The 23706-nt window shown below is 43.3% G+C and overlaps 1 protein-coding gene and 1 long non-coding RNA gene across 2 annotated transcripts in view; one reads left to right on the plus strand and one right to left on the minus strand.

Moving 5' to 3' along the window:
* Positions 1-23706, plus strand: part of LOC127687643 (uncharacterized) — a 54134-nt gene that overhangs the window by 20304 nt on the left and 10124 nt on the right. The gene's annotated exons all lie outside the window — the stretch shown is intronic.
* The window catches only part of Cdkl4 (cyclin dependent kinase like 4), a 36659-nt gene continuing 29501 nt past the window's right edge, over positions 16549-23706 (minus strand). Inside the window, exons 8-9 of the mRNA XM_052186456.1 lie at positions 20242-20376; positions 16549-18219 (exon numbers count right to left, since the gene is read on the minus strand). Of these exons, the coding sequence (XP_052042416.1) occupies positions 18118-18219; positions 20242-20376 (237 nt within the window). The 3' untranslated portion in view covers positions 16549-18117. The remainder of the gene's footprint in view (positions 18220-20241; positions 20377-23706) is intronic.

Here is a 23706-nt window from a genome sequence, read left to right on the forward strand (position 1 = left end):
ATTAAAATAAACCTTTAAAAAAGAGGCTAAAGAACAAGCGCATCTTTTCCACTTTAATCCTAATTCCTTGTCTCTAGAACTGTAGGAAATCACTCACGGAGGCTGGAAAGACGGCACAGTGCTTAAGAGCACATACTGCTCTTGAGAGGACAAAGGTTGAGTTGACAACTGTCTGTAACTCTAGCTCCAAGGGATCTAATGCCCCTTTCCAAGATTCTTCCAGTATCCGCAGTCTCAGGAGCATGCGCACAAGCACACTCATGCGAGAAAACACACACACTCATACACACACACATACACACACACACTTAAAAACACAAATAAGGCTATGGAAGGTGGACACCTTTAATCCCAGCACTCTGGAGGCAAAAGGAGGCAGATCTCTGTGAGTTCCAGGCCAGCCAGGGCTACAGAGTGAAATCTTGTATCAAAAATGAATTAATAAATAAGTAAGTCATAGAAATCACTCATTATATAGTGCAGGCCAATGTCACACTTGTAGCAATTCTCCTGCCAGTCTTTCAGGTGCTGTGATTTCAGATATGTGCTGCCACAAGCTGTTTGTTTTTATTAGACAGGGTTTCTCTGTGCAGCCCTGGCTGGCCTGGAACTCACTCTGTAACCCTTGAATTTATATAGATCCACCTGCCTCTGCCTCCTGAGTGCTATGACCACTCAGATTTAAAGACACAGTAAATACACTGATACTTTTCCTACAAGGAAATATACTAGTACAATTAAGCTCAGTCTTCAGAAAGTAGAGGCAAGAGGGTCAGGTATTCAAGATAATCCCTGGTTACCAATCAAGTTTAAGAACAGCATAAGCTGCCTGAGACTCTGTCTCAAAAACAAAAAATGAAAAGGAGGTAGGGAGCGGGGAGCTGGGGCTAGAGAGATGGCTCAGCGGTTAAGAGCACTGACTGCTCTTCCAGAGGACTTGGATTATTACAGTATCCATACGGTGGCTCACGACCCCCTGTTCCAGGAAATCTTAAACTCTCATCTGGATTCTTCTAGCAATAGGCACATATGTGGCACACAGACACACAGACAAAAATGCCCACACTCAAAAATAAATCTTAAAAACAAAACTGTTTTTTAATCACCCATTGTAAGGTATTTTGTTATAGCCTCAAACATGAAAATAGTCTCTTGAAATTACCAGGGCTCCAGCATGCAATAAGGACACATGCTCCACTATGTTCACAGCAGCCTTATTTATAATAGCCAGAAGCTAGAAAGAGCCCAGATGTCCCTCAATAGAGGAATGGATACAGAAAATGTGGTATATTTACACAATGGAATACTACTCAGCAATTAAGAACAATGAATTTGCTGGGAAGTGGTGGCGCACACCTGTAATCCCAGCACTCTGGGGGGCAGAGGCAGGTGGATTTCTGAGTTCTAGGCCAGCCTAGTCTACAGAGTAAGTTTCAGGACAGCCAGGGCTACACAGAGAAACCCTGTCTCGAAAAAAACAAATCCAAAACAAAACAAAACAAAAACAAAAACAAAAAAGCAACAAAACAATGAATTCATGAAATTCTTAAGCAAATGGTTGGAACTGGAAAATACCATCCTAAGTGAGGTAACCCAATCACAAGAGAACACACGTGGAATGCAGTCACTGATAAGTGGATATTAGCCCAGAAGCCCTGAATACCCAAGACCCAACTCACATATCAAATCATTCCCAAGAAGAAGGAAGGAGGGGCCCTGGTCCTGGAAAAGCTTGATGCAGCATTGTAGGGGATTACCAGGACAGAGAAGAAGGAGGGGGTTGATTGGGGAATGGGCAGTGGGGAGAGGGCTTATGGGACTTATGGGGAGGAGGGAACCGGGAAAGAAAGGGAAAATCATTTAGAATGTAAACAAAGAATATAGAAAAGAAAAGAAAAAAAAAGAAATTACTAGGGCTCTTGTTTAAAAACAACAGAATTAAGCTTAATTTAGGTAGAAAATATATAAATGTCTAAAAAGAATAATCAGAAAGGCTAACCAAAGCAAACAAACAACTGTGGGGTGAGCTTCTAAAAGTCTGATACAAATGTAGTTCTTCAGCAACTTGACACTCATGAGTGACTTTTGACTCTAAGACTGTGCTACTTAGAAACACAAACCAAAGGCAAAGGAAAACTCAGCTGAGCGTGTGCTGCACACCTTTAATCTTACTGGTGAGGCAGAGGCAGGTGTTTCTCTGAGTTCGAATCCAGCCTAGTCTGAGAGAGAGTTCCAAAACAACCAGTGCTTCACAGAGAAACCAGATCAGAAAAAACAAAAACAAACAAACAACAATAACAAAGACTAAACAAAATCTCCTCACCCCTCCCTCTGTGTGAACATATGTACATATGTGCTTGTGTGTAAAGGCCTGACACAAACTCAAGTGACATGCCCAGGAACTGTGTCCATAGCCCAGGGTTATTGACTCTGGACTTTTACAGACTCCATGGAGAAATTTGGCTAGGGCTTGCTACCCTAGCTCACATTTAACTAATTTTATTACATGTCCCAGATCCCCTGCATAGGAGTGGCACTGCCCGAGTGGTCTACCCAAGTCCTCTCACAGCAATCACTAATAATAATTTTAAAAATCCCCCAAAGATTTGCCTAGAGGACAATCTAATGGAGTCACTTTCTCAACTGAATTCTCTTTTCCTAGATGACCATAGTTTTTGTCACATTGATAAAAATAAAAAAATAAAAAGCTACCTAGTAAAGAAAAGTGTGGAAGTATGGGAAAATATCCAGCATCATCAGGCATTAGGGAAATGCAAATCAGAATCAGGAGAGGGTGTGACTTTCTAACACATTAGGATGGCTGTCATAACTCTAGTGGCAGATATGGGAAGCCTCCCTTTTAATGGTCGGTTAGTCAGGGTGCTCCAGGAGATACCCCAAACAACAGAGGCTTACTGTTGGTTGCTCCCCAGAGCTTCCAGGTTAGCTTGCAGAAGACACCACACACTGCAGACAAGACTTGAGGAACAGAGCTGGAGCTCACTCAGGCCTAGCTCTCTTAACTTGTTGGTTGTAAGCCTTGGTCTTTAAGGGCTGGGTCACCCCTCCAGCAACTGGCTCCCATTGTATCAAGAGGGGCCTTTCAAGTTCCAGGGAAGAAAAGAATCAATGGTCCTACCCAGTGATAAAGCCTGAGGTCACTGTAAAGCAAGATAACCACTGGCCAAGCAAGATATCCCCCGATAGTGTGATAGTGGCACATACATCTTGGAGGTAACCAACAGCTGTCTAGTCAACCTTGAGGTCCACTCAATAAGGATCCATGTCTGGTACTGCAAACCTAGCCAGCTGCCTGGGATGGAAAAGTCCAGACCACAGAGGGACCCTGCCACTATCATTTCCTTAAATTAATATAGTTTATAACTGCATTCTAATAGCTGTATTCTAAATACTTACATGTCCCCATACCCACAGAGAAGTGTAACTCTCACCCCTCATCAAAGAATCGTTTTTGCAGAGGTTAGTAAAACTAGTCAAGATGGAGAGAATGAACAACACAGGCAACCCCGCCCGCCTCAGTTTCCATGTCTACTCTACAACCCCACATCTAAGGCTTGGAACATTGCAGAAGAGGGACCGAAAAGATTGTAAGAGCCAAAGGCCAGTTTGCCAGATTTGAGAGACTGCCTTCTAGATTCAACAGATGCTGCACCGGCGAAATCTCAACAATTCGATTGCACAAATGAGACCTACCTAAGGACCACACTGGTCGCCAGGCTCATGTGGATGGGGGACATTTTCCTAGGCCCCACCCCTTACTCAATGGGTCTCAGCCTTCCTAATTTAGCTGAGACCCTTTAATACAGTTCTCGTGTTGTGGTGACCGCCAACCATAATTTTTCTTTTGCTACTGTTATAAATTGTAATGTAAATACTTTTGGAGACTGAGGTTTGCCAGGGGGGTGTCGACCCAAAGGTTGAGAACCACTGTCTTAGGTGAAGAATTGCAGTCACTGGATATTGTGAAAGGAAGAATCAGGTTTCCCCACTGATGAGTCCCTTGATAGGTTATTCCATCCCAAGTGGTCAGTCTTAAACACATCGTTAATGAGCAACACCAAACGACCTCAGCAGATTTCTACGTTTTTCACGCTTCTGCAATCCCAGTTCCACTGAACTCAGACTGGCCCTGGGACTCACATTGATTATAGGAAACAGCACAAATGGTAACTTGCCATTTCTGGCCTCAGTCTGAAGGCCTGGTTGTTTCTGCTTTGACACATTTTGGAGCTGTAAGCAGAGAAAGGAGGTAATTATGTAACGAGCTTAAATGAGAGAAAGACAGAGAGGACTGACTGTCCAAGTGAATCAGCCATTCTCCACCTTCTAGTAGAGACCGGGGTGATGCCATCTTGGCTGGTCAGCCCCCAGCCAGTCCTGGATTATCTGAGGTCAGCCACATGAGTTCCAGGGTCTGAGGAGCCAGAACAAAGACTCAGGCTGCTGAGTCCCGCTAACCCCGGAGAACTGTGGGAGATAATGCTACGACTGTTGGTTTTAGACCTCACATTTGGGGTTGTTATGTAAGCAGAGATAACCGAACCAGGCACGTTTAATCTTCTGTTGGGTCACCCACTTCCTGCTCAAGTTCTAGAGAACACCGGCCCAAAATTCCAAGAACTGAAGAGAGTGAAGGGCTGAGGTGAGAGATAGGTCTGTAGTGAGGCAGCGAGAGCCCTCCCTACACAGTGCGAACCTGGAGGGAAAGGATCCCCTGCAGCTGGGGCATTGGCTGGGTTTTATATCTCTAAGGGAAAATTCAAATGTGAAAGTTTCGTTTTATGCCATCATTATTTTCTGCTTCTGTCTTCCTTCTTCCTAATTGTCGTAGTTTGCTTTCTAGTGTTGTGATAAACCCCACAACCAAAAGCCACTTGGGGAGGAAAGTGCTTGTTTCAGTGTTTCATTGTGAGGTTGTATCCTACCGTTAAGGGGTGTGTCAGGTCAGGAACCTGGGGCAGGAACTGAAGTGGAGTCAGTGGAGACTGGAATCTTCCTCTTGGCTTGCTTCGTTTGCTTTCTTATACATCCCGGGATCCCCTGGCCAGGGATGCTATTGATCATGGTGGGCTGGGCCCTTCCACAACAATCCTCAATGAAGCAAATTCTCCACAGGCTTGTGTATGGGCTAATCTGTCAGGGGTATTGCCACAGCTGAGGTTCCCTCTTTTCTGATGACTCTAGCTTGTGTCAAATTGATTTAAAAAAAACAACAACAAAAACGAACAATAACAAAGCCATACACCAGTCCTTTATCAAGGCTCCCATTCATATTTTTGTGAAATCAAGTTTATGGCCTTGACTTTGTGGATGCTATACCCTAGCAACCCCGTAAGAAGGACATCTATTCAACGCCTTCCTGTAGACTCTACAGCTTGGAGAAACTTACCTGGTTTGGGTGTGGCTCTTCAATTTGCTCGGGGGAAAGAGATGATCTGTAAACCGACGGGACAGCTGAGCACAACTGTCTGGAGGCAACGTGACTCTCCACTGAGCTGTCTGTCCCTCTGGCCTCTGACCCCAAGAAAGGACTATCCCCTGTCAGGGCCTTCGGTGTAGCCTGAGTGCCTGATAAGTCATTCAGACCTGCTCCCAACCTGCAACCTGGAGGAGACCTGAGGCAGCCAGATCACAGCAACTGACCCCAAACAGGACGAGGACACAAACATCTGCTGCTGGAGACAGCAAAGACCTTTGAGTTCATTGTGCTGTATAGTCTAGCAAGACTCAATGAAGTCCAAACTTTGGAAGTTTCCAGAAGGGAAAGATGGTTCGGCCAGTAAGAGTACTTACAGCCTAGCCTGACTTCTTGAGTTCTAGTCCCCTAACCTTTATCATGGAAAGAGAAGTGATTCCTGCCGTCTTGTCCTCTGGCCTTCACCTTGATGTCCCCCACCCCTCTCAATACGTGTGAAAGAAAACGAAGGAGGAGAGGAGAAGGAATTCTATCTTCAGTGAGGCCTACGAATTCCCACATCCCCTGTCTACATCATGAAATCAAAGAAGGAAATGAGAGTCTGTGGAAATAAGGCAGTCAGAAAAGTGCCCTCGGGGTAAGCACGAGGACCTGAGGTAAACGCCCAGCATCCGTGTGAGAAGTGAAGTGGGTGTACTTGCTGCTCTGTGGGCCTAGCGTAAGCGGGCAGTGACAGGCTGGTCCCTGGCGGCCAAAGTCTAGTCAGCCTAGCCAACCCATGAATGCAGGGCTCAGGGAGAAACAGTTTCAACACACACGCATGCACACACACATTCATGCTTCTGTTGAGGAAGATACCCAGTATTGACCTTTAGCCTCCACCCATATACATATATATATATATATACATACACTAAACACAAAAGGAAGATATGTTGAATTTTTATCCCACCAAAATGATGACAATCTACATCTATATCATTATTCAATATCTGAATCTACCAATATGGATATTTCATGTGTATGGTGGCATTTTAGACTCGATACTCTGGCCTTGGCTTTTTATACTTCTTTGAAATTATTCAATATAAATGCATGTTGGTCTACTTAAATCTATGATCATCCCTTTGATCCCCTAAGCCATTTTGAGATCCTATTTGTGTAAGATTTATAGAATAATAACATGCATAGTGTTCATGAGTTATCAACTGAAACTAAGTAACCTACCAGATGACCAAGTCCTGGAGAGCTTTGGCACCCTGTAAACCCGTGAGTGGCCTCTCAAATGTACAGGAAATCCTCAGTCAGATGCAGGCTTGCCATTTGCTCTTACAAATTCCCGCAGTGACACAATCATTGTGCCCTTTGTCCTAGTGACTTGGCCTTTGGAGCTAGAGAAGCAGTCTGGCTCTGGCTCCTGATCTAAGGAGATACTGGGGAACTGGCCGCCAGAAGGCGAGAGGCAGGTCATAGACTATGGATCTTAATCCCCCTTTCTTCTCCACTGTGGGACCAACCCTCACACACACCCACAACATGTCTCTTTTGCTTGCCAACAATTAGAAACACAGCACAGAAATTCACCATTTGGTCCTGCCGGAACTGTAAGGCCAGTCCTTAGCTGGAGGAACAGGCTTTCGAGACCATTCTGTCTGTCCTGTCTGAGTTTCTCTTCTGTCATCGCCAGATGGATGCTGAGAGACAATATCAAGGAGGAGAGAGACACAGGCTCAGACTCCGATAGTCCTAAAAGCCTTCTGCGGCTGCACCTTGTCTGTTCCATTATGGTAGTGATCATATTTAAACAAGCAACCTTAAAAACAAACAAAACCCATCTATTTTGGAATGGTTATAGACTTATAGAAAAGTCATCATGATAATACTGGTAATTCCTCCATGATACATGAAGTACGTCTAATGGCAACATTGCAGGTTACTGTGGCACCCAAACTAACAATGGCACGTTACTGCTGACAGATTTTATTTGGATTTCTCTAGTTTTTCCATTAAAAAAAAGCCCAATGTTTGGCTCTCCCCTATCCTACTATCCACTCCAGGACCACACCTTTCTTCCCTGATCATGCAATGTTTACTCCTCCTGAGTGGTAGTTTCTCAGTCCTTCTTTTTCATAACCTTGATGGGTTTTGTGTTTGTTTGACTGGCTAATTGATTGAGATGTATTCTCAAGGGCTTTGTCTACCCATCCTCCCAAGGTCTGAACAACAAACAGAGGCCCAAGTTCAACCTGCCCCAGGGAACCAGTGAGTTTACTGGGCTTCGTGATGGAGCTCAGGCGAGAAGTCACAGAGGTCTGGACATTCCTTCCTCAAACAGCCGCACCTGAGAGCCCGACATAGCACGGAGCACGGTTGAGGCCTTCCTCACAGCTGCCCAGATGGAGGCCTCCTATTCAAGCCTTCCTCTATACACTCTAGCACCTCCCCCAGGCCATCTGCAGCAGTACCAGATGGTACAGAGCAGCTGGATACTCAAGGCAGGAATCTCCTGCCCTAGTCTGCCCCTCTGGGCGGGGTTGTCAATTGACCAGCTGGGATGAACTTTCAGGAGGGAGTGGAGCTAAATGCCCCAAGACGACAGTTGCTTGGCTCAGAAGACACCCACTTTTGACAGATGGTGTCCAGTAACCCAGGCTGGTCCTGAACTAACTTTTTAGTTCAAGGGTGACCTTGGATTCCTGGTCCTCTTGGCTTGGTGTGGACTGCCACACCTGGTTTATGCAGGGAGCTATATCCCTAGCTCTAATACGTGTATACCTTTGTAAGATTCACTTATATTTGTTTTGTGTTTGTCTTAGGGTTTCTATTGCTGTGATAAACTACCATGACCAAAAGCAACTTGGGGAGGAAAGGGTTGTTTCATCTTACAACTCTCAGGTCATAACTCCATCCCTGAGGGAAGTCAGGGCAAGAACTCAAGGCAGGAACCTGGAGGCAGGAATTGAAGCAGAGACCATGGAAAAGTACTGTTTAATGTTTTTATTATTCATGGCTTGTTCAGCCTGCTTTCCCGTACAACTCAGGACCACATGCCTGGGGTGGGATCCTCCCCTGCCTCCCTTCACTCCTGTCAGCTGGATCTGTTCACATTACTCAAGAAAACTCACAGACTTGCATACAGGCAACCTGACAGGAGCATTTTCTCAAGTGAGGTTCCTCTTTCCAGATAACTCTAGCATGTGTCAAATCAACAAACCAATGAAGCAGAACAATGTATATATATCCTACACAAAGATGCACAGGGAGATGTGAGCCACTAATGTAGGTGCTGGGGACAGAACCCAGATCCCCTTACAAAAGTGCTCTTAAACTTTGACCCATCTCTCCATCTCCTGTCCTTGACAGTTTTGTGGAGGACTGGCCAGATGTTTAGCAGATCTCACCCTCAACCTGGGTTCATCTGATGTCCCTTTCTCATGGTTAGACTGAGGTTATGGGTTATGGGGCTGAGACTACAGGTCAAAGATAGGACATCACGATTTCTCAATGGTGATACCTGGATGACGTGGCTCCAGTGCGCCTCCAGGTCCGTCCGCTGTAATGTCACTGCTTCCTCATTCTCATGGTCTGCTACTTGGAGAGTGTGAAGCCCACCCTGTACTCAAAGGGCAGGGAGCCAATCCCCGACTCTTGGAGTGCATCCACATATTTTATTTGAAATGGCTTACTAGGAAAACTGCTTCTGATTCCCCCTCTTCTCCTCCCCCCCCCCCCCCGCTTATTTAGTTATCTAATTAATTGTATACACAAGCACATTTTTCATTAAATGCATAATCCTGTGTAGGGATACATGCTCTGCCTTCAGTAAAGTGAACAGAAGACCACCTTGGAGTGCGTAGTGGACATTAGATTGGGGCGTCTGAGAACAGACACCCAAACATCAACAACTGCCCAGGGCCAGGTATCTAACTTCTCAACTCAAAAATATGGATATTGAGGCCTGTGAGATGGCTCGGCCTGTAAAGGGGCTTGCTGCCAACCTGGTGGCCAGAGTTCAGTCTCCCAGACGATGCAGAAGGAAAGAACGGGCTTCTGTGAGCTGTCTTCTGACCTCTACATGTGTGCCATAGCATGTGAGGATGTACATACACACACACACACACACACAGTAATAAAAACAAAAACCCAATACTATATTATCTATGTTTATTGCTACAGTATTCCTAACAGTTAAAAAATAGAATCAGCTTAAATGTCTATCAGTGGAGGAATGGGTAAAGAAAATGTGGCATGGTATACACAATGGAACTCTTTAACCATAAAGAATGAATTAATGACATTTTCAGGAAAATGGATAGAACTGGAGATCATTCTGTTATGTGAAGTACACCAAATTTGAAAAGACAAAGGCAAAATGTTTTCTTCATTTATGGAATTTATGTGTGCATGTGTATGTGTGTGTGCATGTGTGTGTATGTTTGTGCATGTGTGTGAATGTGTATGTGTGCACTGTGTACATGTGTATGTGTGCATGTGCATGTGTGTGTGCATGTGTATGTGTGCATGTGTGTATACATGTGTGTGCATATGTGTGTGCATGTGTATGTGTGCATGTGTATGTGTGCATGTGTATGTGTGCATGTGCATGTGTGTGTGCATGCGTATGTGTGCATGTGCATGTATTGTGTGTGCATGTGTATGTGTGTGCATGTGTGTGTACATGTGTGCATGTGTATATATATTGTGTGTGCATGTGTGTACGTGTGCATGTGTATGTGTGCATATGTACATGTGTGTGCATGTGTGTGTTGTATGTGCGTGTATGTGAACATGTGTGTGCATGTGTATGTGTGCATGTGTGTATACATGTGTGTGCATATGTGTGTGCATGTGTATGTGTGCATGTGTGTACATGTGTGCATGTGTATGTGTGCATGTGCATGTGTGTGTGCATGCGTATGTGTGCATGTGTGTATATGTGTGCATGTGCATGTATTGTGTGTGCATGTGTATGTGTGTGCATGTGTGTGTACATGTGTGCATGTGTATATATATTGTGTGTGCATGTGTGTACGTGTGCATGTGTATGTGTGCATGTGTACATGTGTGTGCATGTGTGTGTTGTATGTGCGTGTATGTGAACATGTGTGTGCATGTGTTGTGTTGTATGTGCATGTGTATGTGTAGGTCATGGAAGTAGCAAGGGGACTGGAAGAGCAAGGATTAAATCCTAAAACATGGAAGGAGAGGGGAAGAGCAGGCAATGGAAGGCATGTGGCACAAAAGAGTAAACAAGTTTGGGGAGGAAGAGGTAAGACAGGGTCAAGGGGCATGGAGGACGGCAATGGGGAGGAGTCAAACGAGGACAAAGTATAATAGGAAGCATGTATGGCAATGTGACGACGGAAGCCATCATAGTGAATGCCAACTTAAAAACAGACTTAGAAGGAGAGAGGAGGGGACTCAGACAGCAGTCCGTACCCAGCATGCATTGAGCCCTGGGTTTGATTCCCAGCACCACAGAACCTGGGGCTGCCGGCACACATCAGTAATTCTAACACTCAGGAAGTGCAGGCAGAAGTTCAGGGTCTAAGAATTTCATGAATTCATTGTTTTTAATAGCTGAGTAGTATTCCATTGTGTAAATATACCACATTTTCTGTATCTATTCCTCCACTGAGGGACATCTGGGTTCTTTCCAACTTCTGGCTATGATAAATAGGGCTGCTGTGGATGGATCTGGAAAATATCATCCTAAGTGAGGTAACCCAATCACAAAAGAATACACATAGAATACAGTCACTGATAAGTGGATTATTAGCTCAGAAACTCTGAATATCCAAGACACAATTCACATATCAAATGACTCCCAAGAAGGAAGGAAGGAGAGGCCCCCTAATCCTGAGAAGACTTGCTCCAGCATTGTAGGGGAACACCAGGACAGAGAAGTAGGAGGGGGTTGATAGGAGAATGGGCAGAAGGAAGAGGGCTTAGGGAACTTATGGGGAGGTGGGAACCGGGAAAGGGAAAATTATTTGGAATGTAAACATAGAATATATAAAATAAAAAATATGATAAAAAGCAATCCTATGAGGGGGATTTACAGCTCTAAGTACCTACATTAAATGTTCAGAAAGAACACAAATAAGTGACTTGATGATGCCACTCAAAGATTTGGAAAAAGAAGAGCAAGCCAAACCTAAAACCCATAGCTGGTAATAAATAAAAAAAAAAAAAAATCAGAGCAGAAACTAATAGAAACATAAAAAAGGATCAGTGGAGCCTAAGAGCTGGTTCTTTCAGAAGGTAAACAAGATTGACAGACCCTTCCCCATGAACAAAAAGAGAGATTTAATAAAACCAAATTAAAAAAAAAAAAAGAAGTTCAGGGTCATCCTCCATTACATAACAAGTTTGAGGCCAGCCTGGGCTATAGGAGACGCTGTCTCAAAACAATACCACCCAAAAACCAGAATGGATATTAAATATGAAGAATACTATATTATATAGGGCTGTGAAGACAAGGCTCTGGAACACAGTCATATTGATTTATACTATTAGCCATCACTTCTTACATAATTTTAGCAAATTAAGAAACTATGTGCATGTCTGTACATGGCAGAAAAATGTAGAGAGAGAGCATGTGCAGCCTGAGGATCCACAGTCTTCAGTGACACAGAAACAGTGACTCCCAGTTTAATAATACGTGACCCTGCCGCAAGTGTGGACAACGACCACCACCTCATACCACTGCTGGGAAGAGACCTTGCCTTCCTGAGGAGTGTCTTAGCAATGTGTACCGTAAGCAGCAACACGCTGCAGACTTGCTGACCCAGCAGTTCCATTCGAAGCTGCTTACCTAGAGGGAAATCTCATCCAGCAGACACTTGCAAAGATTTAGCCATACAGATACTAAGGCATTGATTTCAAAAGCAAAAACTAGTAATAACTGAATGCCTATAGGATTATGAATGTTTAAAAATTAAATGCACTTATTTTACCTTATGCATGTGCATGTTTGGCCCGCCTGCATGTATGTGCACCACATGTAAGGCTATTGGATCCCCTGGAACTGGGGTTATGGATGGCTGTGAGACAATATGTGGGTGGTAGGGAATTGAATATGAGCCCTCTGCAAGAGCAACAAATACTCTTACCCACTGAGCCGTCTCTCTGGCCGCCGTTATGAATACGTAATAGATTTAAGTATTCATAGTACTTCAAAGTGACAAGAGGTAGTTACAAAAGTTATGGCCAGTGTAATTTTATTTCTGTGAAACCCAGGTGTCTGTACAAACAGACCAAAACGGACATGTGTAGATAATATAATATAATATAATATAATATAATATAATATAATATAATAGCCACTCCTATCTCCAGTTCTGGAGACCATAAGTGAGTCTTCTTTGTGACTTTGTTTCTTTCTCTTTCAATTTGGGTTTATCTATACTTTCCAGATAGCCTATATTATTTATGGAAGAAGGAAAGCTACTTTTAACACTCGTCCTAGAAAATTTGTAAAACACTCAATCCAGTTGCAAAACACTATTAAAGGATGATTAGACAAAGCACTCATTAAGCATTTAATTTGATAATTTTTTGAGATTGTCAGAAAATATTTGGAAAAAAATTATACTGAGTAGTTAGTTGTCGGGCCTGTGAATCCAGGGGTTTCCTGTTCTTCAGAATGCCACAGTGGAAAACTCGAGTTCCATTCCGATTCGGACTTTAGAGGCATTCTCTGTAGCCACTCACGTTCCTCATCTGAGAGCCTGCGGTGAGCTTACTGGGCATTCTTTCATTCCAGAGGGGCATCCAGGTCTATCTGGGATCTGCCACTGTCTATGGCCAAAGAACTCGAGTGTGCTTATTAAGGCAAGCTCAAACAACAGCGACAACAAAGCGAACCACGCAGCCACAGCTAACTGCAAAACCACCGCGCAGTCCTAGATAGCGTTCATTTTCTCAAAAATGAAAGTTGAAAGTTGGACTAGGTTTTTTTTTTTTTTCTCTTTTGTAAAGCAACCCCACCCGGGATTCTACACCACAGAACTTACCTTGTTTGTTGCAGACAGGAAAGAGTACAGAACTCTAGCCGCAGACCAAGAAGCCAGAGAACACACACTAGCTGTCTAGCTTTTCGCGATGCTGGCCGAGCATGCGCCCTGGCTAGGGCCCGGGTCTCTGTCCTCACCTTGCCATTCCATCTACAACGGGCCGCAGAAAAAGCTGTTTGTGTCATTTCACAATGTACCCGAACGGGACAGAGCCTACAAACCATCTTGCTTGACTGTTCATTGCCTACCATGAAGTCCCTGAGGGTCACTGCAGTTAAGAGCATGATTGGTTCTGGAGGTCAAAGGTTCGTATTTCTACCCGTGGATTTGTTTGGAAGAAACGAAGGGCCAGACCCCCACGCTGGCACCAGTTAATATGTCAGGCCTGGGGTTGCTTTACAAAAGAAAAAAAAGCCCATTTTCAACTTTCAGTTTTGAGAAAATAAACACTATCTAGGAACTCTGCAGTGGTTTTCCAGTTAGCTCTGGCTGGGTGGTTCACTTTGGTGTTTTCGACATATTTTTAAACCCTTCCTTCTTTCTTTTCTTTTCTTTCTTTTTTCTTTCTTTCTTTTTCTTCCCTTTTTCCTTTCTTGAGATAGAGTCTTATGTAGCCTATTTAAGGCAGAATGTTGGGGGCAATTTTTTTTTTTAAAAAAAATTCTTTTAGGCTAGCCATTTAGTAGGTCATAATTACTTTTCGGTTTGCTCAACTTCAAGCCTCGAAGAGTTCAAAAGAGCTGGTGTGATAAATCCTTGAGATCCCAGCACTGGGGGGGGGGGGGGGGGATCAGGGCTGGAAGCATGAGGATCAGGAGTTCTGGGCCAGCCTTGTCTACACAGCAAGCTCAAGACCAGGCTGGGCATCCAGACAGCCTGTCCCAAAGTAAAGCAGCAGCAGCAGCAGCAGCAGCAGCAAGGGCAGACAACAAAAATCTAAACAATCTGCTGACTTGCAGTCAAGGGGCAGAGACTCTATGGTGCCGGGATGTTACCCAGCAGAGCTCATCGGGGACGGCGCCTGGGTCCTGGGAGACATTTAGAAATGGGAAGGGGAGCATCTACTCTGAAGTGGAGGGAGGATGGTAGAGATCTCCAGACAGCAGCTTCAACGCAGCTAACAAGCATGGACTTGTTTCTAGTAGTAAGCTAGCTGTTGCGGCTTCTCTTCCCTCTCCCCACAAATCTTCCTTCACAGCCTCCCCTCCACCCACCTTGTGCTAGCTAGGTTCTAAGTTGACCTTTGACCTCCACATACACACCTCAGCATGCATGCCCCTCCCCACACATCAAAGAAACAAGTGTAATTAAAGAAATATTTAAGTCTTAGAGGATGCTGAGAATAATTAATACTTATACAGCTTCTTAGATTACAAAGCATATTAATACAATTGTCTTATTATTTCATATAATATTCTTCCTCCCCTCCCCCAGTACTGGGGTTTGAACTTAAGGGCCTCAGGCTAGGCTGCCCTCTCAGAGAGAAGAAAGAGAACTGCCAGGCTTTAAAGGCTAAACAGCCAGTGCCTCACGAGGTCACAAAGCCATCCTGGATGGAAGGTGAGATGGGATGAAGAGGCCATCACTTCTTGATGGCAAAGAATAGATGGACGGATGGACGGATGGACGGATGGACAGATGGATGGATGGATGGACAGACGGATGGATGGATGGATGGACGCATGGATGGATGGATGGACGGGTGGACGGACAAAAGGACGGACGGATGGGTGGGTGGACAGACAGATGGACGGACGGACGGACGGATGGACGGGCGGGCGGGTGGATGGACAGATGGATGGTCAGACGGACAGATGGATGGATGGATGGGTGGGTGGATGGACGGACGGACGAATGGATGGACAGATGGATGGATGAACGGATGGACAGATGGATGGATAGATAATGGATGATGGACTGATGGATGGATGATGGACAGATGGATGGATGATGGACAGATGGATGGATGGATGATGGATGGATGGATAATGGATGATGGACAGATGGATGGATGATGGACAGATGGATGGATGGATGATGGATGGATGGATAATGGATGGACAGATGGATGGATGATGGACAGATGGATGGATGGATGATGGATGGATGGATGGATGGATGATGGATGGATGGATAGATGGATGATGGATGGATGGATGGATGGATGAACAGATGGATGGATGGATGATGGATGGACGAATGGACAGATGGATGGACGGACGGATGGACGGATGGAGGGATGGATGGATGGACGGATGGATGGACGGATGGATGGATGAATGGACGGGTGGATGGATGGATGATAGATGGACAGACGGATGGATGGATGGATGGATGGATGGACGGACGGATGAATGGATAATGGATGGATGGATGGATGGACGGATGGATGGATGATGGACGGATGGACAGACGGATGATGGGTGGACGGATGGATGGATGGACGGATGATGGATGGCTGTGTCAGCCGTTCAGATACTGTAACCTGTTGGAAAGTATGTGGTGGAATTCACAAAGAGAGAGAGGACAATTTTCTCACTTAAGTATGAAGCATTAGATAATAGACTATTGATCTGAATAGAAATTAGGAGACAAAAATGTTTCTGGCTTTTATTAAAATAAATTAAAGAAAAATCAAGGTATATACACAAATATACAGTCACTAAAGTGTTTACTCCTTAGCTTTCATAAACATCTTAAGTTAAATTTTTAAAATCCATAGTATTATATGTTTAATATAATTCAACCAAAACCCCTTTATAGTATACTCTAATAGTTTACACTACCATAATGCTAATTGTTAAATGCTAATTAACAATAACTACAGTTAAGTTATCTGAAATAGCCAGGCTTCTACATTAATGCATTCTAAAATAAACTAAGCATCTTCTTCAGCGGGGTGATATTTAGAGAAATGGCCAGTGACCACCATCAACAACTATTAGTTTGCTTTCTTTTTGCTGAAAAGCCTCAACTTACTATGGAATCTCCCTTCCTGCCCTTTGATACAAACACGGACCATCATGCCTGGAGATATTTAGCCCAGCACAGACTTGAACTCTATATGTAGTCAAGGACAGTGACTGAATTTCTACTTGCAGGTAGGTGTGACTACAGCTGTTTTATTCCATGCTGGAGACAAAACCCAAGGGTTTCCTACACACAGGCAAGAACTCCACAGGTTCAGTTATGGCCCCAGCCTTTAACAAGGTTTAACATAGCTAAAACAGGTACAATTCTAAGATGTAAGGTAATACATACTCATCCTTTGTCTTAGTCAGGGTTTCTATTCCTGCACTAACATCCTGACCAAGAAGCATGTTGGGGAGGAAAGGGTTTATTTAGCTTACACTTCCACATTGTTGTTCATCACCAAAGGAAATCAGGACTGGAACTCAAGCAGGTCAGGAAGCAGGAGCTGATGCAGTGGCCATGGAGGGATGTTTCTTACTGGCTTGCTTCCCCTGGCTTGTTCAGCTTGCTTTCTTCTAGAACCCAAGAACACCAGCCCAGGGATGGCTCCACCCACAAGGGGCCCTCCCCCTTGATCACTAATTGAGAAAATGCTCCACAGCTGGACCTCATGGAGGCATTTTCTCAACCAAAGCTCCTTTCTCTGTGGTAACTCCAGCTAGTGTCAAGTTGACACACAAAACCAGCCAGTACATCCTTTGATGTTTGAATCTAACTATAATTAGGTCAGAAATGAAATACTAAGATACCCGCCAATGTGAAAAACACTACTACTTCTAACAAGATCTTTAGCTATTTCAACATATGACAACAATGGCATCCTAAACATATAGGAATTATTCATATGTTATACAATCAGCAGCAAGGACTTGCTTCAAGAAACCTTAGAGAGTGGGTGTTGAGAAAAGGCCTTGCTATATAGGTCAGGATGGCCTCCAGCTTGTCCTCTGACTTTCACACATGAGGTTTCTCTCGCCCCTCTTCCTCTCTCTCATATTCACAAATAGATTAAAAAAGAAAAAAAAAAGAAAGAGAAACCATGGTGAACCAGGATAGCCTTAGAGTGGGCAGCCAGGGATTCAGGGACATTACTATGATATATATGGTGGGTGATTCCTTGTCGTCTGTCCACTACTGGTCATGTTGGAGTTTTCTCTAGCTCATTTTAGAAGCAGACTCATCAGTTCCTCATGATAAGAATAGCGTGGGCTGTGGAGTCAAGAGGTAAACTTAGATCACCTTTCACGATTACTGTGCCGCATCAACATATAAAGTAAAGACTAAAGTAAGACCCAGATACACTGAGAAGAAATTCCAGTGAGGCGGTTCAGGGCCATCCCCTCCACAAACAGCAGCTGGCAGATCTGGGTCTGCCTCAGAACATCACATGGTAAGCTGAAGTGAGGGGCTATGTGGAAATCTTTCCCTAAGTTGAAGCGTTAAGTCCACAGATTTTCAGTATCTGCCTAGCTCTGGGGAAACTGGAAGCGTCTCTTTGAAATGCCATTTTGGCATTACAATGTCTAAAGAGAATATTCTAGGAGGTGAGGTTGGCATGGAAAAAGCACAGGGAATGAATCAGTGGTGATCAGAGGCGCCTTCATATTCACGTCGCTCACTGCTTTTGAGACGCCGAGGATTCCTGTCTTGTATATATATTAAAAGAATGCGCTGAGATGGGCAGGTCCCCTAAATGTTTGGAAGATGATCAAATCTTAACTGCACGACTTGTTTTCTTCCATCAGGTGTGGGGGAGATGTGGCTTCCAGGTATAAGAGGCAGCAGTTGATTCTAACAGAACAAGACAAACATGAGAGAGTAAACAGAAAACCATTCCTATAGGTACCGCTTGGGTTAACAGTGTTAAAATAATAACAGCAAGGCCTGAAGACCACTCTTCTGAAGGTCCTGAGTTCAAATCCCAGCAACCACATGGTGGCTCACAACCATCCATAACGAGATCTGATTCCCTCTTCTGGAGTGTCTGAAGACAGCTTCCATGTACTTACATATAATAAATAAATAAATCTTAAAAAAATAACAGCAAAACACACATACGCAGCACAAAGATGTCAAAAGTCACCAGTTTTAAAATTATGTTTGTTCCTTTTCCAAAAATCGTGCTCCTTTGATACTTGAAGGAAAATGTGGTCTGTGAGTTATCTTGGGGTTCCCACACTCATGCTGTTACTTAGTTCAGTATGCTATTTCTGAATGTGCAGTTGACATTTAAAAGATTTCCACCAGGTATTCCACCAGAATCCCTGGGCACAACATATCATATCATACTTTAAAAGGTGAGGCCTTTTCCTAGATCCTTTGACACTGGTCTAAAGGAAGTTGTTGCTTACAATAAAAGGACCAGAGCCCACGCCTAGTGCCCCTTCTTCCTTCCTTTCTTTTATATATAATGGAAACGAAATGGCAGCCATCCATCCGGATGCTGATCTATAGCCAGCCTTTAGAGGGAGGTTGATTAGGAAAAAGGTTCTGGAGACCGAGCCTTGGGGTGGGAGCCGGGGAGAGTTTTAGACAGAGATGGTACGATACGTGTAAGAGAGAGGCTTCCTTATAAAGCCTGGAGAGGGCTTTACTAAGAGAATAGCAGTGTCAGGATGGCCAAGCAATTTAAGAGTGAGACGTGGGAGGCATGGGAGGAGAGGAGAGAGGGAGGAGAGGGGGAGGAGAGGGGGAGGAAAGGGGAAGGGGAGCAGACGGTGAGCAGAGAGGGAGGAGAGGGAGGACAGAGAGAGCTACCATCAGACAAGCGCTGCAGAGCAAGCTCTAGAACAATGGGTACCAGGCCTCTAGACTCTTTCAGGGATGGTGGACATGACCTTTGTCCCAGTTACACTTCCTTTGTGGAACACATGGTAGTGAGCAGATAAGTGACCAGAAATTAGATCAAAGAAGGAAGATTCAGGAAGCACAAATATATCATTCATCAGCCACTGATAAACTGAAAATTACCACATGGGCTTATTAGTAAATAACATTCACTTATTAATTCATCTCAGTGATGTGTTAAGTGCCTTTTATATGTTAGATAATATTTTTGGTATTGATGAGGAGGAAAAAATTTAAGACAAACCTACTATCGTGAAGTTTATGTTTTAACTTTGAGGTTTTCTGCAGAGTCAACGCTTCTCATGAGGGTTTGCCATCTTGTTGTGTAATATCAGCCCGTTGGATGATAGTTCTTGGTAGGAGAGAGCTCTGTCACCTAGTTATTCCCAGCCCTGGTTTCTTCCTTTTGATCTGGAAAAGTTAGAACTTGGCTTCTAGGAGAAGCCACAGTCTCAGCTGCCTGTATGGGCAAGAGACAGGAAGATAGAGACCACTGAAAGCAGTGGAGTCTGTCCCAGTGGTGGCGAGATTCAATCCACCTGTGGTCGAGGTGCTTGTTAGGTTTTAGGTACATCATTTGGCAGGTTGTATTTCCAATCAGTGTAACAGAAAGGATACAATATTTGATTCAAACGCAAACTGAACACAATGCTGTTCACCTCTAATCCCAGCTACTTGGGAGGCTGAGACAGGAGGATCACTTGAGCCCAAGAACTGGAGACTGACCTGGGAAACATGACTGACAGCTCCTCCCATAGGCATGTATGATTAGAGTAAAATTCTTCAACAAGCTGGCTAGTTTCACAGTTGTAGGTTTTATTACCGCAATCACCGATACTTACTAAGTACAACTAAATCAAAACAGCAGCAATAGAGAGTTGGCATTCCTTCTGCCTCACTTGGGAAGGTAGAAAAGGGTAAACAGAAGAACTTTTCTATCGCCACAAGTTGGGAACCAAGAGGTACCTGCTGGCGCCTTCGGCTTCTCCCCTCAACGCGGGCTTTTCTTTTCATTTGATCCTCTCGAAAAGAATCGAAGTAGGCACTGTCGAGCAGCTGTGCACAGCCCAGCCTCTCGTCGGGATCCATCTTCAGACATCCCTTTGGGAAGGGAGAAAAGGCAAAATAGGGTTGCGGTTGGCTTATCTGGTTCCTGGGCAAATCTGCTTACTCTCCAAAGCTCTGGAGAACAAGTTGGCAAACATGGTTTAGGAAGGCAAGTGGTGGATAATAGGAGGAAAACACCAATACCAGGAGGCAAACTTCATCCTGGAAAAAGCAAGATAGTAACCTTCTTTCATCAAATCCAAAAGAAGATAACCAATCAAATTTAAAAAATAACATCAAAAATGACAGGAAGTAATAATCACTATTCTTTAATATCTCTTAACATCAATAGGCTCAATGCCCCAATAAAAAGACATAGACTAACCGACTGGATACGTAAACAGGACCCTACATTTTGCTGCATACAGGAAACACACCTCAGTGTCAAAGACAAACACTGCCTTAGAGTAAAAGGCTGGAAGACAATTTTACAAGCAAATGGTCTCAGGAAACAAGCTGGAGTAGCCATTCTAATATCAGATAAAATTGACTTTCAACCCAAAACATCAAAAATTGACTTTCAACATCAAAAGAGACTCTGAGGGACACTACTTGCTGGTTAAAGGAAAAATACACCAAGAAGAACTCTCAATCCTGAACATCTATGCTCCAAATGCAAGGGCACCCTCATTAATAAAAGAAACTTTACTAAAGCTCAAAGCACACATTGCACCTAGCACAATAATTGTGGGTGACTTCAACACTGCACTTTCCTCAATGGACTGATCAGGAAAACAGAAACTGAACAGGGACACAGTGAAACTAATTGAAGCTTTGGACCAATTAGATTTAAGATTATATATATATGTATGTATATATATATATATATATATACACACACACACACACACACACACATATATAAAACATTTTATCCCAAAGCAAAAGAATATACCTTTTTCTCAGCACCTCATGGTACCTTCTCCAAAATCGATCATATAATTGGTCACAAGACAGACCTCAACAAATATAAGATTGAAATAATCCCAAGCCTATCAGATCACTATGGAGTAAAAGTGGTCTTCAATAGCAATAAAAACAACAGAAAATCCACATACACATGGAAACTGAACAATATTCTACTCAATGATACCTTGGTCAAGGAAGAAATAAAAAAAGAAATGAAAGACTTTTAGAATTTAATGAAAATGAAGACACAACATACTCAACTCTATGGGACACAATGAAAGCAGTGCTAAGAGGAAAATTCATAGCCCTGAGTGCCTCCAAAAAGAAAATGGAGAGAGCATACACTAACAGCTTAATGACACACCTGAAAGCCCTGGAACAAAAAAGTCCCATAACACCTGAAGAAATAAAAAGGGTCATAGAAATTCTCCCAACCAAAAACAGCACGGGACCAGATGGCTTCAGAGCAGAATTCTATCAGACCTTCATAGAAGACCTAACACCAATACTCTTCAAACTATTCCACAAAATAGAAACAGAAGGAACTCTACCCAACTTGTTCTATGAAGCCACAATTACGCTGATACCAAAACCACACAAAGATCCAACAAAGAAAGAGAACTTCAGGCCAATTTCCCTTATGAATATTGATGCAAAAATACTTAATAAAATTCTTGCCAACCGAATCCAAGAACACATCAAAACAATCATCCACCATGATCAAGTAGGCTTCATCCCAGGGATGCAGGGATGGTTCAATATAAGGAAATCCATCAATGCAATCCACTACATAAACAAACTCAAAGAAAAAAACCATATGATCATCTCATTAGATGCGGAAAAAGCATTTGACAAAATTTAGCATCCTTTCATGTTAAAAGTCTTAGAATAGGAATTCAAGGCCCATACCTAAACATCATTCAAGCAATATATAGCAAACCGGTAGCCAACATCAAACTAAACAGAGAGAAACTTGAAGCAATCCCACTAAAATCAGGTACTAGACAAGGCTGTCCTCTCTTTCCATATCTTTTCAATATAGTACTTGAAGTTCTAGCTAGAGCAATTAGACAACATAAGGAGGTCAAGGGGATACAAATTGGAAAGGAAGAAGTCATATTATCACTATTTGCAGATGACATGATAGTCTACTTAAGTGACCCGAAAACCTCCACCAGAGAACTCCTACAGCTGATAAACAACTTCAGCAAAGTGCCTGGTTATAAAATCAACTCAAGCAAATCAGTTGCCTTTCTATACTCAAAGGATAAGCAGGCTGAGAAAGAGTTAGGGAAATGACACCCTTCACAATAGCCACAACAATATAAAGTATCTTGGTGTGACTCTAACCAAACAAGTGAAAGATCTATACGACAAGAACTTCAGGTCTCTGAAGAAGGACATCGAAGAAGACCTCAGAAAATGGAAAAATCTGCCAAGCTCGTGGATTGGTAGGATTAATATAGTTAAAATGGCCATCTTGCCAAAAGCAATCTATAGATTCAACACAATCCCCATCAAAATCCCAACTCAGTTCTTCACAGAGTTAGAAAAAGCAATTCTCAAATTCATCTGGAAAAACAAAAAACCCAGGATAGCTAAAACTATTCTCAACGACAAAAGAAATTCTGGGGGAACCATCTCTGACTTCAAGCAATACTATAGAGCAATAGTGTTAAAAACTGCATGGTATTGGCACAGTGACAGATAAGTGGACCAATGGAATAGAATTGAAGACCCAGAAACGAATCAATATGTCTATAGTCACTTGATCTTCGACAAAGGAGTTGAAAGCATCCAGTGGAAAAAAGATAGCCTTTTCAACAAATGGTGCTGGTTCAATTGGAGGTCAGCATGCAGAAGAATGCGAATTGATCCGTTCTTATCTCCATGTACTAAATTCCACTCCAAGTGGATCAAGGACCTCCATGTAAAACCAGACACACTGAAACTAATAGAAAAGAAACTGGGGAAGACCCTTGAGGACATGGGCACAGGGGAAAAGTTCCTGAATCGAACACCAATATCTTATGCTCTAAGATCAAGAATTGACAAATGGGACCTCATAAAATTACAAAGTTTCTGTAAGGCAAAGGACACTGTTAAAAGGACAAAATGGCAACCATCAACTTGGGAAAGGATATTCACCAACCCTACATCTGATAGAGGGCTAATATCCAATATATACAAAGAACTCAATAAGTTAGACCCCAGGGAACCAAATAACCCTATTAAAAATGGGGTACAGATCTAAACAAAAAAATTTCACCTGAAGAAATTCGGATGGCCGAGAGGTACCTTAAGAAGTGCTCAACATCATTAGTCATTAGGGAAATGCAAATCAAAACAACCCTGAGATTTCACCTTACACCAGTCAGAATGGCTAAGGTAAAAAACTCAGGAGACAGTAGGTGT

Source organism: Apodemus sylvaticus, chromosome 6, assembly GCF_947179515.1.
Source record: "Apodemus sylvaticus chromosome 6, mApoSyl1.1, whole genome shotgun sequence".
NCBI lineage: Eukaryota > Metazoa > Chordata > Mammalia > Rodentia > Muridae > Apodemus > Apodemus sylvaticus.